The sequence below is a fragment of the Microtus ochrogaster genome, linkage group LG1 (genome assembly GCF_000317375.1).
Source record: "Microtus ochrogaster isolate Prairie Vole_2 linkage group LG1, MicOch1.0, whole genome shotgun sequence".
NCBI lineage: Eukaryota > Metazoa > Chordata > Mammalia > Rodentia > Cricetidae > Microtus > Microtus ochrogaster.
In genome coordinates, this window is record NC_022027.1 from 35,124,095 (window position 1) to 35,137,367 (window position 13,273).

The 13,273-nt window shown below is 37.7% G+C and overlaps 1 protein-coding gene across 1 annotated transcript in view; it reads left to right on the top strand.

The window, feature by feature from the left end:
- Positions 1 to 13,273, top strand: part of Uba6 (ubiquitin like modifier activating enzyme 6) — a 62,340-nt gene that overhangs the window by 46,106 nt on the left and 2,961 nt on the right. The window contains exons 27-32 of the mRNA XM_005359419.3: positions 377 to 448; positions 1,430 to 1,547; positions 3,224 to 3,417; positions 4,952 to 5,079; positions 6,135 to 6,222; positions 7,310 to 7,404. Coding sequence (XP_005359476.1) covers positions 377 to 448; positions 1,430 to 1,547; positions 3,224 to 3,417; positions 4,952 to 5,079; positions 6,135 to 6,222; positions 7,310 to 7,404 — 695 coding nt within the window. The remainder of the gene's footprint in view (positions 1 to 376; positions 449 to 1,429; positions 1,548 to 3,223; positions 3,418 to 4,951; positions 5,080 to 6,134; positions 6,223 to 7,309; positions 7,405 to 13,273) is intronic.

Sequence of the window (13,273 nt, forward strand, 5' to 3'; positions counted from 1 at the left end):
CTGAGCCATCTCTCCAGCCCGAATTTGATTAATTTATAGTGTATAATGTTACTCAAGAAAGGTAAAACTTTGATACTAAAGAAATGAGTACATGGTTCCTTTTTTAAATTTCGCAGAAGGAACAAAAATATAAAGGTTGTTAACTAATAAGCACATTTTCTTCAGACCTCCTTACCTCCACTAGCCATTGTGGCTGACAATTCTGAGAAAATGGGGATGAATGTTTCAAATGGCTATAAACAACTCACGTGATATGTTAAGTTGCTAAGTAGTTAATGTGATAAAAGGACCTTTTCTTAATAGAGTTTTTAACCTCAGATTCAGGGTTCAAAGAAATGTGTTGATAAAATTAACTTTTTTTTTTTAAATAAAACAGGATTTATCAGTGGATACCCTCATGGATATTCTTTCAGAAGTTAAAATTCAGGAATTCAAACCTTCCAACAAGGTAAGCTAGCAGTTCATTCACTTAGCTAGCTAGTGGTTATTAAACTGCTGCGTATGCCATTCTCAGCCTGGGGACTCCCATAATGAGCAGTCTTTGTCCTTAAGGACATTTTATTCCAAAGAAGAGATGAACTATAAATAGAGATGCACCCGGAGCGTGCTCTGGGTGACCTGCCACTTGGACGGGTGCTGAACAGACAGAAGCAGTTCCCAGCCCTAATCCGAGAACCTGGTACCATGAATGGTCGTGAATACAGACAATAAGCAGGAAAAGTTGTCAGTTATTGCAGGAACTTGGGCAGACGATGGGTGACTGGGTGTTAATGAAGTGTGGTAGCTAATAAGACAGATGAGATGGAACTGGATTCTGTATACAGAACTGTAGTGCTGACAGTTCTTCAGGGACAATGAAGGGAGCTGGGGAAAGAGTGCTAGTTTCTTAGGTGGAATAAGAAGTAATTTTAACAGTTCAGTATAAGCTAGAAAGATGAAGATGGAGTATAGAGTAATTGAGAGCAAAGTAGAAATGTCAATTGAATGATGTAGGATTGCAAGACTGTACTGAGGATCCATATAACAGTAGCATGATGTGTTCTACTATAGATTGCATTACATTCAAACATATTTTGCTTTGGTACTATTGTGGCAATTGTTTGTGCTGCCAAATAGATGGAAAATTGTTCTGATAATTATGCCTAGAAAATAGCTTAGAAAGCATCAGAACCTGAGAAGTTGGCAATGAAATAGGAAAATTTGATGAAAAAAATATATGTTTACATGCATTTATAAAGTATTTTTTTTACAGACTTACTCTATGCCTTTATTTTATATACTCTAAAATTTAACCACAAAGCAACCTTCCTCAAGGATGTCATATGTGTAGCCGTCCTGAATTTTTGTTTTGTATAAAAGTATCATTGTAGTCAGTGGAGTTTTGCATAAATAAGTGAGTTTTCATTGTACTCATGTACTATGTTTAAAGGTTGTTCAAACAGACGAAACTGCAAGGAAGCCGGACCATGCTCCCATCTCCAGTGAAGATGAGAGGATTGCTATTTTCCAGCTAGAAAAGGCCATTTCATCTAACAAAGACACCAAAAGTAAGAGACCACTTGCATATACCTTGGAGCCATATTGACAAATCAAGGGGAATAATTCTTAATCATGATAGCTGAGTATATCATCATATAAAATTTCTGTCCTTCAACTGTGATTAAATTAATTATATTTCTCCTCATGCCCTTGACTTCAAGTTTTAAAATCTAATTCTCCAAATTACATTAATTGCTGTTTTGTAATTCTTACTGTTTTTATGCTTCAGATGTTGAACAGGTCTAAAAACACAAGCCGGTCTAAAAATACAAGCTTGTTTTTAAGCAGCAGAAGATTCAGATTAGCTGGGCATACTGGATCAGCAGGATCAGGAAGTCACAGTCATCTTAAATTATATAGTGAGACCCTATCTCAAAATAAAAAATCAGGTTATAGGGGCTGGAGAGATGGCTCAGAGGTTGGGAGCACTGACTGCTCTTCCAGAGGTCCTGAGTTCAGTACCCAGCAACCACATGGTGGCTCACAGCCATCTGTAATGAGATCTTCTGGCCAGCAAGCATACAGACAAACAGAACACTATATACATAATAAATAAATCTTTAAAAAAAATCAGGTTATTAACCGACTCATATTTTTAGACATACCACTTTAGGGGGAAGGATTACCAAAAGTCTCTTAGAGAGAGAATGGGGGGAAGGGGGGAGAGAGAGAGAGAGAGAGAGAGAGAGAATATGAATATAGATGAATATGTACACGTGCACATGCCATGGCACACACATAGAGTTCAGATGATAAACTTGGGCGCTGGTCCTGCCTTCTTTGCTGGTTTTCCTGATGCGTTCACCAGGCTAGTTGACCTACAAGCTTCCAGGGATGCTCCTATGTCTACCTCCTATCTTTTTGTAGAGCTCTGGGGTTACAGATTCTCACTGTGTGTGCATAGCACTTGTGTAGATTCTGAGCCTCAGCTCAGGCCCTCATACTATGTTTGTGTAGCTACCTCTTTCCCTACTTCAATCTTCTCAGTACTGCCCAGGGATACAGACTGACTCTACAACTTTGCCACAGTAGAACTCTAATTCTTTAAAAGCAGAGTTGGTTGGTCATCTGCTTATGCATGCTTATCATCTCTTGTTAGATGAATCAGTACTTCTCAAAGTTCTGTGATTTCATGTGTGAACCAGTAAAATTTCATGGAAAAAAAATATGTTAATAGTCTTTAAAGTGATATTGAAAATCACTAATCTAAAAATATTTAAAATGAAAAATAAATGATTTTGTTCATTGTCAGAGAGAAAATGTTTCAAAGTAATATTTTGAGGTAAATTTTGAGTAGTACCAAAGTTTTGTAATGCACTTGAAAGTAGCTAGTGTCATAAATGGCTCTTATTTCACCGTTTACCATTTTTTTATATAAACTGTAATTTGGTGGTATTTAAGCCATTGTTTTCATGTTCCTTTATAACTTCTGTTGCCTACTTCTTTATACATTTTTATTTGATGAATAACATACAAATTGTTATGATAAATAGCCTTATTAATTGAGCAGTACTTTCAGTAGATCCTTCAACTTGGTGACTTGTCTGTTTTTTTGTTTTTGTTTTTTTTTTACTAGAAATCTTGTCCTTTGAAAATTTTATACATGCACACTGTGTACATAGCTTTTTATCTCATAAAACCTTTACCACTAATGAGAAACCATTCTTCTGGTTCCTTTGGTCAGGTGACCTTCAGATGGCAGTGCTTTCATTTGAAAAAGATGATGACAGTAATGGACACATAGATTTCATCACAGCTGCATCCAACCTTCGAGCCAAAATGTATAGCATTGAACCAGCTGACCGGCTTAAAACTAAGCGCATTGCTGGTAAAATTATCCCTGCTATAGCAACATCTACTGCTGCAGTTTCTGGCTTGGTAAGCTTATTCTTCTAAAAACGCTTCTATCTTCCCTGCATCATACCAGCCTTAACTTGCCACTCAGATTTTAGATTTTGGATCTTAGAATCTAAATTTAAAGATATTTCTGAAATATCTAGAGATATAATAATGTATATCTACATATCTAAAATATCTATGAATAAAAATATTTTAGTATTAAAAAAGCTCATAACTGGGCAGTGGTGGCGCACGCCTTAATCCCAGCACTCAGGTGGCAGAGGCAGGCAGATCTCTGTGAGTTTTGAGGTAAACCTGGGAAGTTTGTAACAACCAGGGCTGTTAACACAGAGATACACTATCTCAAAAAGCAACAACAACAACAAAAAGCAAAAAACAAAAAAATAAGCTTAAGATAGAGTATAATTGTTCTTAGAGACATTGATCTCAGACTTTTCCTCTCCCCTTGGTTTGAGTAAGTGGAAGGAAGGACCCCAACTCAGCAGCTAACTGAGTTACTGGAACCCAGAGGGCACGTCAGGATCCCCTACATTCTGAGTTCAACCTCTAGAAAGGTTGGAGTCCCAGAGAGAGTTCTGGGATCTGAGGAGTAATTGATTGTGAGCACCCAGGGATAGCTAGCCAGACATGCTCGGAGAGAAGAGGTGTCCCATCCTCCCAGAGCTCAGGGCCAAGAGCAACAGAGGATCACCCAGCCATCCCATCACTTTCCTTCGACCCTCCACAGAAATCATGTTAGCCTCCATGTCAAGTAAATATTCTTAATATCTAAGTACCTAGAAATCATTATTGTGACCATTTATTATACCGTACTCTCTTGGTACTCCACAGAATTGTTATCTACCCCTATATTGGTTGGTTAAATTGTTTTAGTTTCGTTGGAGACTGCACTTTCGCTTCCAGCCACCTATACCAGAAATAATCACACAGAAACTTATTATTACAACATTGCTTGGCCTATTAGCTCATGCTTTTCATTGGCTAGCTCTTATGTCTTAAATTAACCCATTTCTATTAATCAGTGTATTGCCATGTCATTGTGGCCTACCGGTAAGGTTCCATCCAGCATCCGATGTCTGTCTCCTGCATGGCTACATGGCTTCTCTTTGACTCCGTCTAGTCTCTCCTCCTCTGTCTGCCATGCCCTATTCTGTGTTGCAGTAGGCCCAAAACAGCTTCTTTATTAACCAGTGGTATTTGCAGTAGGCCCAAAGCAGCTTCTTTATTATTAACCAGTGATATTTACAGTATACAGAGGGGTATCCCACGTCACTTTAGTTTTGAGTTATTGGAGGCGGTGGGGTATCTGCTTTGAAAATAGGATGATTAAATGGTGAAATAACTTTGTTCACTATATATGGAATAGTCTGAATAGTAAAAGTAAAATGTACTAAAAATATACTGGTCGGTTAAATAAGAAATGTATATACTACAATGTGTTCTTACTATTCACAGAGAAATGCTAGAACCTTGGCAAAGAACAAGACTGATTAAAATCCCAAGCAGCTTTAGCATTAGGCTCTTGATAATCAGATCACCTTTTCTTCTCTAGGTTGCCTTGGAGATGATCAAAGTAGCTGGTGGTTATCCCTTTGAAGCTTACAGAAACTGTTTCCTTAATTTAGCCATTCCAATAATAGTGTTTACAGAAACATCTGAAGTAAGAAAAACTGAAATCAGGTATGTATAAAAGTTGTTTGACTTCTATAATGAGAGAGAAAATATTTCTACCCTTAGGAAGGAAACGTACTGGTTTTCATCTCTTCTTGTTGTTAAGCCCTCCTGCTCTTCAGGACCCAATCAGACCTCACCCTGATGAATTACTTCTAAGTAGACTAGCCAGAGAATCCTCCCACGGTTGTTTGTTACACCGTTTAGCATTATGTTAGGATTCCTGGCTTGGATAGTGCTAAAGGCCTTCTTGTCTTTCTATAGACTATGAAACGCAGAATCTAATTTTGCACGTTCATGACAACAGGAAACAGTTCCTTGAGTTACCGTTTCTGTCATTTTTGCTTGGCCACAGCCAGAAATGTGAGTGGAAGCATCTTGTGAGGAAGAGCTAATCCTCTACTGTCCTACTATAATACTCAAGAGAGCACAAAATACTATGGTCCATACAAATGAGATAAGCTACTGTGTTTCCCACTTATAAATACATTTGCACACGTGCCAAATTACATGTATGCCAAGATGATCATTCTAGCATATTTATTTCAGCCAATGCTTTGAACAATCCAAGTGTTCAATTATTGATGACCAGAACATCTGAGCCCTATTTAAAAACAAAGGGGTACATGCATCTACATACATACACATGCACACACACACACAGAGAAACACAACTATATATAAATGTAAGACGTAAAAACAAAAGGGAATATGAATGGACGGGAAGATCAGAGGGGACCAAGGAGGGTGACGTGTATGATTAAAGAACAGTGATATACGTGAATGAAAATGTCAAAAACTCATTACTTTGTGTGTAGACTAAAGAAGTATTAAAAAGAAAATGAGAGGTACATTGTAAGACATACTTGAAATGAGACACTGAAAAAATACACAAAACAGGTACAAGTGGTTACCTATATTATTTACTGAATATTTTAAAAATTATATTCCCCACCCCCACAAATTAATTTTTAAGCATATCATAAATACTGAGCTGCAGGAAATTTTTTATTCTGATGGAAAGAGATTTTAATGCTTGTGCTTTTAATATTTTTCTGTACCAGAAATGGAATATCATTTACGATTTGGGACAGATGGACTGTTCACGGAAAAGAAGATTTTACCCTCTCAGATTTTATAAATGCTGTCAAAGTAGGATATTTTTATTTCTTTTATTTAATTAGTACCTTGAAGTCTGGTTAATGTCATGCCTTACAATTCATAGAAATTCCAGTAGGTCCTTGTAGTAATAATAATACTAAGTTGTTTACTTGGTTCATTCCTGTATGTACATACCTATTGTAGTTTACAAATAAAACATTGTAGAGAAAAACATGAGTGTTATATTAGAACACACACTATACTGACAGTATTTCTCTCAAGACTGTTTAGCTTATTTTACAGTAGATTTTAACCTGAGCCTCTGATTTTTTATTTCTTACAACACTGAGCGGGCTCTGTTTTGAAAGGAGGCATTCTGGTTTCCCTTTGGCATGTTTGAATTGCCAGCCTCACTGTTGTTGCACTTTGTGCCTTCTGTTAATCTAGTGGTTCTCAGCCTCCCTAACGCTGTGACCCTTAATACAGTTCCTCATGCTGTGGTGACCCCAACCATAAAATTCTTTCTGTTGCTGCTTCCTAACTGTAATTTTGCTACTGTTACGAATCATAATGTAAATATTTGTGTTTTCTGATGGTCTTAGGCAACCCCTGTGAAAGGGCCATTTGACCCCCAAAGCAGTCAGAACCCACAGGTTGAGAACTGCTGTATATTGAAATAGGGTTTGCTTGAAGAATAGCACAGAGCAGTGAGTCATACTAATAACAAAGACTGGTGGTTAAAGAACTAATAGGTCGGTAGACAGTGTCAGACCTCACACTGCCTGAACTGGCATACAATTTAAAACTAACACATCTCCTTCTAAGTGCTGTGACTGTGACTTGGTGGAAGAACCCGTAGCTGACATGCATCTAGCCTAGGTCCAGTCTCCAATACTGGGCATGAACATTAGCTATTTAGTTCTGAGAATTTCCAATTTATTATTTCCAGGCTATGGTTAACTGAGAAAAGTGACACCACAGATAAGAGATTACAATGATAGTTTTTAATCTTTAAATTTATGGGGGTATATAAAATATATAAGACTGCCCTCCTTTGGGTGGATATAAAATATTTTTACCCATGTACTTTGTGTTTGAAAGAAGTTTTCATTGTTTCCTTTGGGGTGTTTACCTTTAGGAGAAATATGGAATTGAGCCAACGATGGTGGTACAGGGAGTCAAAATGCTTTATGTTCCTGTAATGCCGGGTCACGCAAAGAGGTTAAAGTTAACGTAAGTATTTAACATCATGTTGCAGAAGGGTCACCAAAACCAAAATATAAGTTGGATATACGCTGGAAAGTTCAAGAAGTTACGGGAATTATACAAAAATTGCTTTATGCTATTAGTAAAGACTTAATCTGGCAAGGGAAAGCCAACAGTCCAACTCTCAAATGAATCATGCCTCACATGTAAACAGAATACTACATTTGTGAGATTGAGAATTGAGATATCAAACAAGAATACTAAATATAGTTTTATTCAGTGGATTTTTGCTAAAGATTCCTGCCGTGTGTCTAGCTTTGTTTTAAGCATTGGGGATATATTAATGAACAAAAATCCTTCCGACTTGAGGTGTTTGGATAAAAACTGCATGTGGTCAAGTAGTGGTAGATGCTCTAGGGAAACTAAAAAATTAAAAGAGGAAGAAATGTACGGAAGAGGGTTGGTTGAGTTGTTATATTTAATAATTTAGATATTCCCTCACCTATTAGGTCCTACCTGCTGATGTTGCATTTTAGAGGAAGAAAAGTACCAAAGGAAAAGTCTTTACAGTTGCCTACAAGGCTGGTTGACCTAGATCCTCTGTGTCTTTGTATATTACTTCTCTCCTTCCCTCCTTCCCTCTGCACTGGTCTCTATTGTGCAACACCCTAGCCATTCTCTAGAAAGGGCTTTGCTCTGCTCATTTCCTCTGCTTGAAGACTGGAGAGTGGGCTAATGGATTCTCGTTTCTGGTCTTTGCACTTCCTAAAAAGGTCTTTTTTGAAGTTGGGGTGGGGGGGTTGTTTTGTTTTGTTTTTTATTCTTTGCTGTTTTTCTCTTTGGGGGCCTGCCACCCAGCTCCCAAATAAATATTCAGAAGCTTATTCTTTCTTATGAGCACCTGGCCTTTTCTTGGCTTATTTTTAGCCAACTTTTCTTACCTTAAATTATCCTGTCTACCTTTTGTCTCTGGACTTTTACCTTTCTCTCTTTCTGTATTTCTTTCTTTACTTCTTACTCTATGGCTTGCTGTCTAGCTGGGTGGCCAGCTACTGAAGTCCTCCTCTACTTCTCTTCATTTTGCTCCTCAATCTTCTCCTCCCAGATACCTCCTCCTGTTTATTCTCTCTGCCTGCGAGTCCTACCTATCCTTTCTTCTGTTGCTGTTGGCCATTCATCTCTTTATTAGACCAATCAGTTGTTTTAGAAAGGCAAAGTAACACAGCTCCACAGACTTAAATGCAACATAAATGAATGCAACACATCTCTTCATCGTTAAACTAATGTTCCACAGCATAAACTGGTGTAACACATCTTAAAATCACATTCTACAATACTTTCTGAATTCTGTTTAGCACTGCAAACTCTCCCCAGCTGTAGTTTAGTATGCTTATCCTTTTTTGCTCTCCTTTTTAAAATATATTTATTCTTTTCAAAAGTCTGTCATGTATAATATACGTTGATCATATTCCCTCATTTTCCATTATCCTCTTATCCCCTTCCTCCTCCCATTAAACCCATTCTTTTCCCAATATTCCCCCCTCTTATTTTGATATCTCCCCCCCCAGGTCCTTTTATTTTTAATTTTATACACATAGTTACACATGTAAGCACTCATGTGTGGTGGTCAGAGAACAACTTTGTAGAATTTTTTCCTCTTTCCACCTTTTTTTGCATGGGCTTTGGGAATTACCATGGCTGCACAGTAACCTCCTTTACCCCCGAGCCACCTCACTGGCCCCACTCCCTTTCAATTAAAGTTACTTTTATTAGCATATATGGGGTTTATTTATTTTTAGCTTAAGAAACATACCAGTAACTACCCCACTGAGGCACATGATTCCCTTTTCTCCAGTAACCATAGATACCTTAGGAGCCCCTCCTCATTTATTGTGGAACATTGATGGGCAGTTTACTACAGCCACTGTTGATGTGAGTTCAATACATATACATGGTTAGGTACAACAACCATGTCCAGAAGATAGCATTATACAGCATCTTTCCCATCTTCTTGTATTATTTCTACCCCCTCCTCTGCAGTGTTCCCTTGAGCTGTGGGGCTGGCTGCGTAGTTATTCTCAACACATGGAGTTTCTCCATTAGCTGTTGCTCACTGCAGACAGAAGCTTCTCTGACCGAAACGGAAAGCAGGACTATCCTTGAGGAAAAACAAATATTTAGGAGGTGCTTTCAACTTTGTCCAGTTAGTAAAGCAACAATAGTAGGCCGTTTGACAGAGACAGGTGCAACCAGGGCCTCCAACCTCCCTAGCCTTGAACTGCGAACCAGGTTTAAAGCTCAAAACATGGATTCTTGATTTGTACTAGGGCCTGAAATCAGAATGCAGTTGGCTGTCACAATCACACGGTCATACCACTGTTGTCCAATTGAACATCGAAAATTGCCACACAATCCTGGCAACCTAAGTTCGATACTCAGAGTCCACATATAGGTAGAAGAAGAAACTTTACAGTGATTCTCTCACCTTCACATGCATGCCTTAGCAAGGAACTTCTGCACACATGTACAGCACATATATAACTGGGTACGCAAAATAATAGCTTAGGGGTTCTGAAAACATCCACCTACACATTTCCCTTCAAACTCCGATATTTTTTTGATTAACTTACAAAATAATAATGTTTCCATGTGGGTATTGTATGTGTCCTTAGTTTTAGTTACCCCACAAACACCCCTTTGTTACATCCATTTAAATCTTTACACTCCTAAAATTTTCCCCTTTTCTATCACATGTTCTTCTCTTCTCCCTAAGGGCGTTTCCCTCCCATCATCCATTCCCCCAACCCCTTATAGCTTCCTGGCCTTTCCAGGCACCATGTGTTAAACACAAATCTAAAACTTTGAAGGTAGGATGTGAATATAAAAGAATGTCTGAATATGCAGCATTTGTGTTTCAGGGTCTGGGCTGCCACCTATTCCTCTGTAAATCTCAAAGCTCCATTTTTCTTTACAAAAAAAAATTAAAACGCCAGTGTATGAATGTGCATTTTCAGAGCCCATCAGTTGATGATTTAGACTGACTCTATTCTGAAGCTGTAGTGAATAGAGCCGTCTGAGTTGGGCGGTAGTCCTGCTTGGAACTTTTTGAGAACCCTCCACACTGATTTCCGTAGTGGCTGCACTGGCTTATACTCCAGCCAGCAGTGAATAAATATTCCTCGTTCCCTATGATTTCATCAGCATTTGTCATCACTTATATTCTTACTGATAACCAATCTGACTGGCATAAGATGGAATCTCAAAATCTTTTTAAATTACTTTTTCCTAATGGTTAGAATGTTGAACAATTTTTTTTAACCATTTGTATTTCTTTGTTCAATGGGTTCAATTCTGTAACCCATATTTTATTGGTTTGTCTGTTTAATTTTTTACTTCTTTGTGTTTTCTACATGTTAATTATGTTTAATTTCCTCTTTCTGTGTTTTAAAGTTTTCATTATAGAAGTCTTTCACTTCCTTGGTTTTGTCTATTCTAGGGTATTGCATAGTTTGTGGATGGAAGTGTGCCCTTTTGTTTGCTTCTCAATATGTTTATTGATGTGGGATTCCCCTCTGTATGCTGTGAATACCACTGGTTAATAAAGAAGCTGCTTTGAGCCTATTGCAGTGCAGAATAGGGCAAGGCAGGAATTCCAAGCAGATAGAGGAGGAGAGAGTCGGTGGTGTCAGAAATCCATGTAGCCACTGGAGGAGAAAGATGCCAGCACACTGGTACCAGTAAACCATGAGCCTCGTGGTAAAATATAAAATAATAGAAATGGGTTAATTTAAGATGTACGAGTTAGTTAGCAATACATTTAAGTGATTGGCCAAGCAATGTTTTATTTAATACAGTTTCTGTGTGATTATTTCGGGCCTTGGGCAAATGGGAAACAAATGAGTGGCCTCCACTAACAGTTGGGCAGCAGATGATTTTTACTTGTTAATGTTTATTCTGCCACTTTGCTGAAAATATGTATCACCTCTGCGTGTTTTGTGGTAGAGCATTTAGAGTCTTTTAGGTTGTGTCTTCTGCAAATAAGGATTTTTTTCCTTTTTGTATCCATTTTGTTTCCTTGTCTTACTGCTCTTCTTAAGACTTCAAACACTGCACTAAACAGGTGTCTTCTTACTAATCTTAGTAGCAATGCTTTAAGTTTCTCTCCATTTCCCACTGCAGATTTCTGACACATAGCCTTTATTATGCTGAGATACTGTCTTTCCTGGTCTCTTCGGGGTTTTTATTGTGAAAATATCTTTAATATATCTATTGCAACATGACCATGTGACCTCTGATCATGAATCTATGTGATATATTACATTGATTGATTTGTATATGTTTATCCCTTGCATCTCTAGGACTTGGTCATAACAAATGTTCTTTTTGATTGTTCTTGAGTGCCATTTGCTAGTGCTTTATTGAGAACCTTTTCATCTCTGTTCATCAAGAATATTGATCTGTAATTTTCCTCTGTGTGCTTCTTCATCTGGGTTGGTAACAGAAATGCTGGCTTTGCAAAGTGACGTTGAAAGCATTCATTTCTTTTTTTTACTTCATTGAATAATTTGACGATTGAAATTAGTTATTCTTTAAAGCCTGGTCATTCTGATTCCGCACTTTTTTAAAAATTACCACTTCAGTCTTGATGCTCATTATAGATCTGTTGAAATTCTTTTATTTTGGGCTGGAGAGATGGCTCAGTGGTTAAGAGCATTGCTTGTTCTTCCAAAGGTCCTGAGTTCAATTCCCAGCAACCACATGGTGGCTCACAACCATCTGTAATGAGATCTGGCGCCCTCTTCTGGCCTGCAGGCACACATGGAGGCAGAATATTGTATACATAATACATAAATAAATAAATATTTTTAAAAAATTATTTTATTTTGGTTTAACTTTGGTAAGTCACACACATCTAGAAATTCATCTGTTTCTTTTAAATTACCCAACTTAGTATAACATAAGTTTTTAAGGTATGTCCTCATGATTTTATTAACTTTTTATCTGTTGTAATATTTCCCTTTTGTCCCTAACTATTAATTTGGGTCTTTTCTTCCTTTCTTTTAGTTAGTTTGACTAAGAGTATGCCAACTTTGTTCATCTTTTCAGAAAACCAACTAGTTTCATGTACATGCACTTCTGTGTGTGTACATGGAGGTGTGTGGTGTGTGCTCTAATGTGTGCAGATGCATATAAGAGTATGTGTAAAGATCAGAGATTAATGTCAGTGTTGGGGCAGAGTCTCTCACTTAGCCTAGAACTTGCTATCTTGGGTAAACTGACTGGCCAACCTCCCTCTAAACCCAGTCTCTACTTTCCCAGTACTGAGACTGCAAATGCTACCACTTTAAACTTTTTTATTTGGTTTCTAGGGACAAAACTCAGGTCTTCATGCTTACACAGCAAACAGTATCTTCCTCAGCCTCTTCTTTTTCTTTTTTTCATAATGCTTACCAATAGTGTTACAGCTACAGCATAGTTGGCCTGTATTGTTGCTTCTGTCATTATCCCCTCCCCTCACACTAGAACGTTAAGTTCCACAGTGCATAAATCTTTATTTGATCTTTTCATTGTTGTATATTGAACAGTTAGAGCAATACCTGGCACAGAAGAGCCATTAGTAAAACTTGTATGAATAAATGGATCTCTATATGTGATAATTTTCTTTAACATGACTGTCAGCTTTTGACCATCAGTTGAAGTTAATCATTCGTACATTATAATTGTCTGAATTTTCTCTACCTAGGTGTGTGTGAAATGTGTGATCATGAATTAATTAGTGTAATTTAAAATTTGCTGCAAGGGCTGGAGAGATGGCTCAGTGATTAATAGCACTGCCTGCTCTTCCAAAGGTCCTGAGTTCAATTCCCAGCAACCACATGGTGGCTCACAACCATCT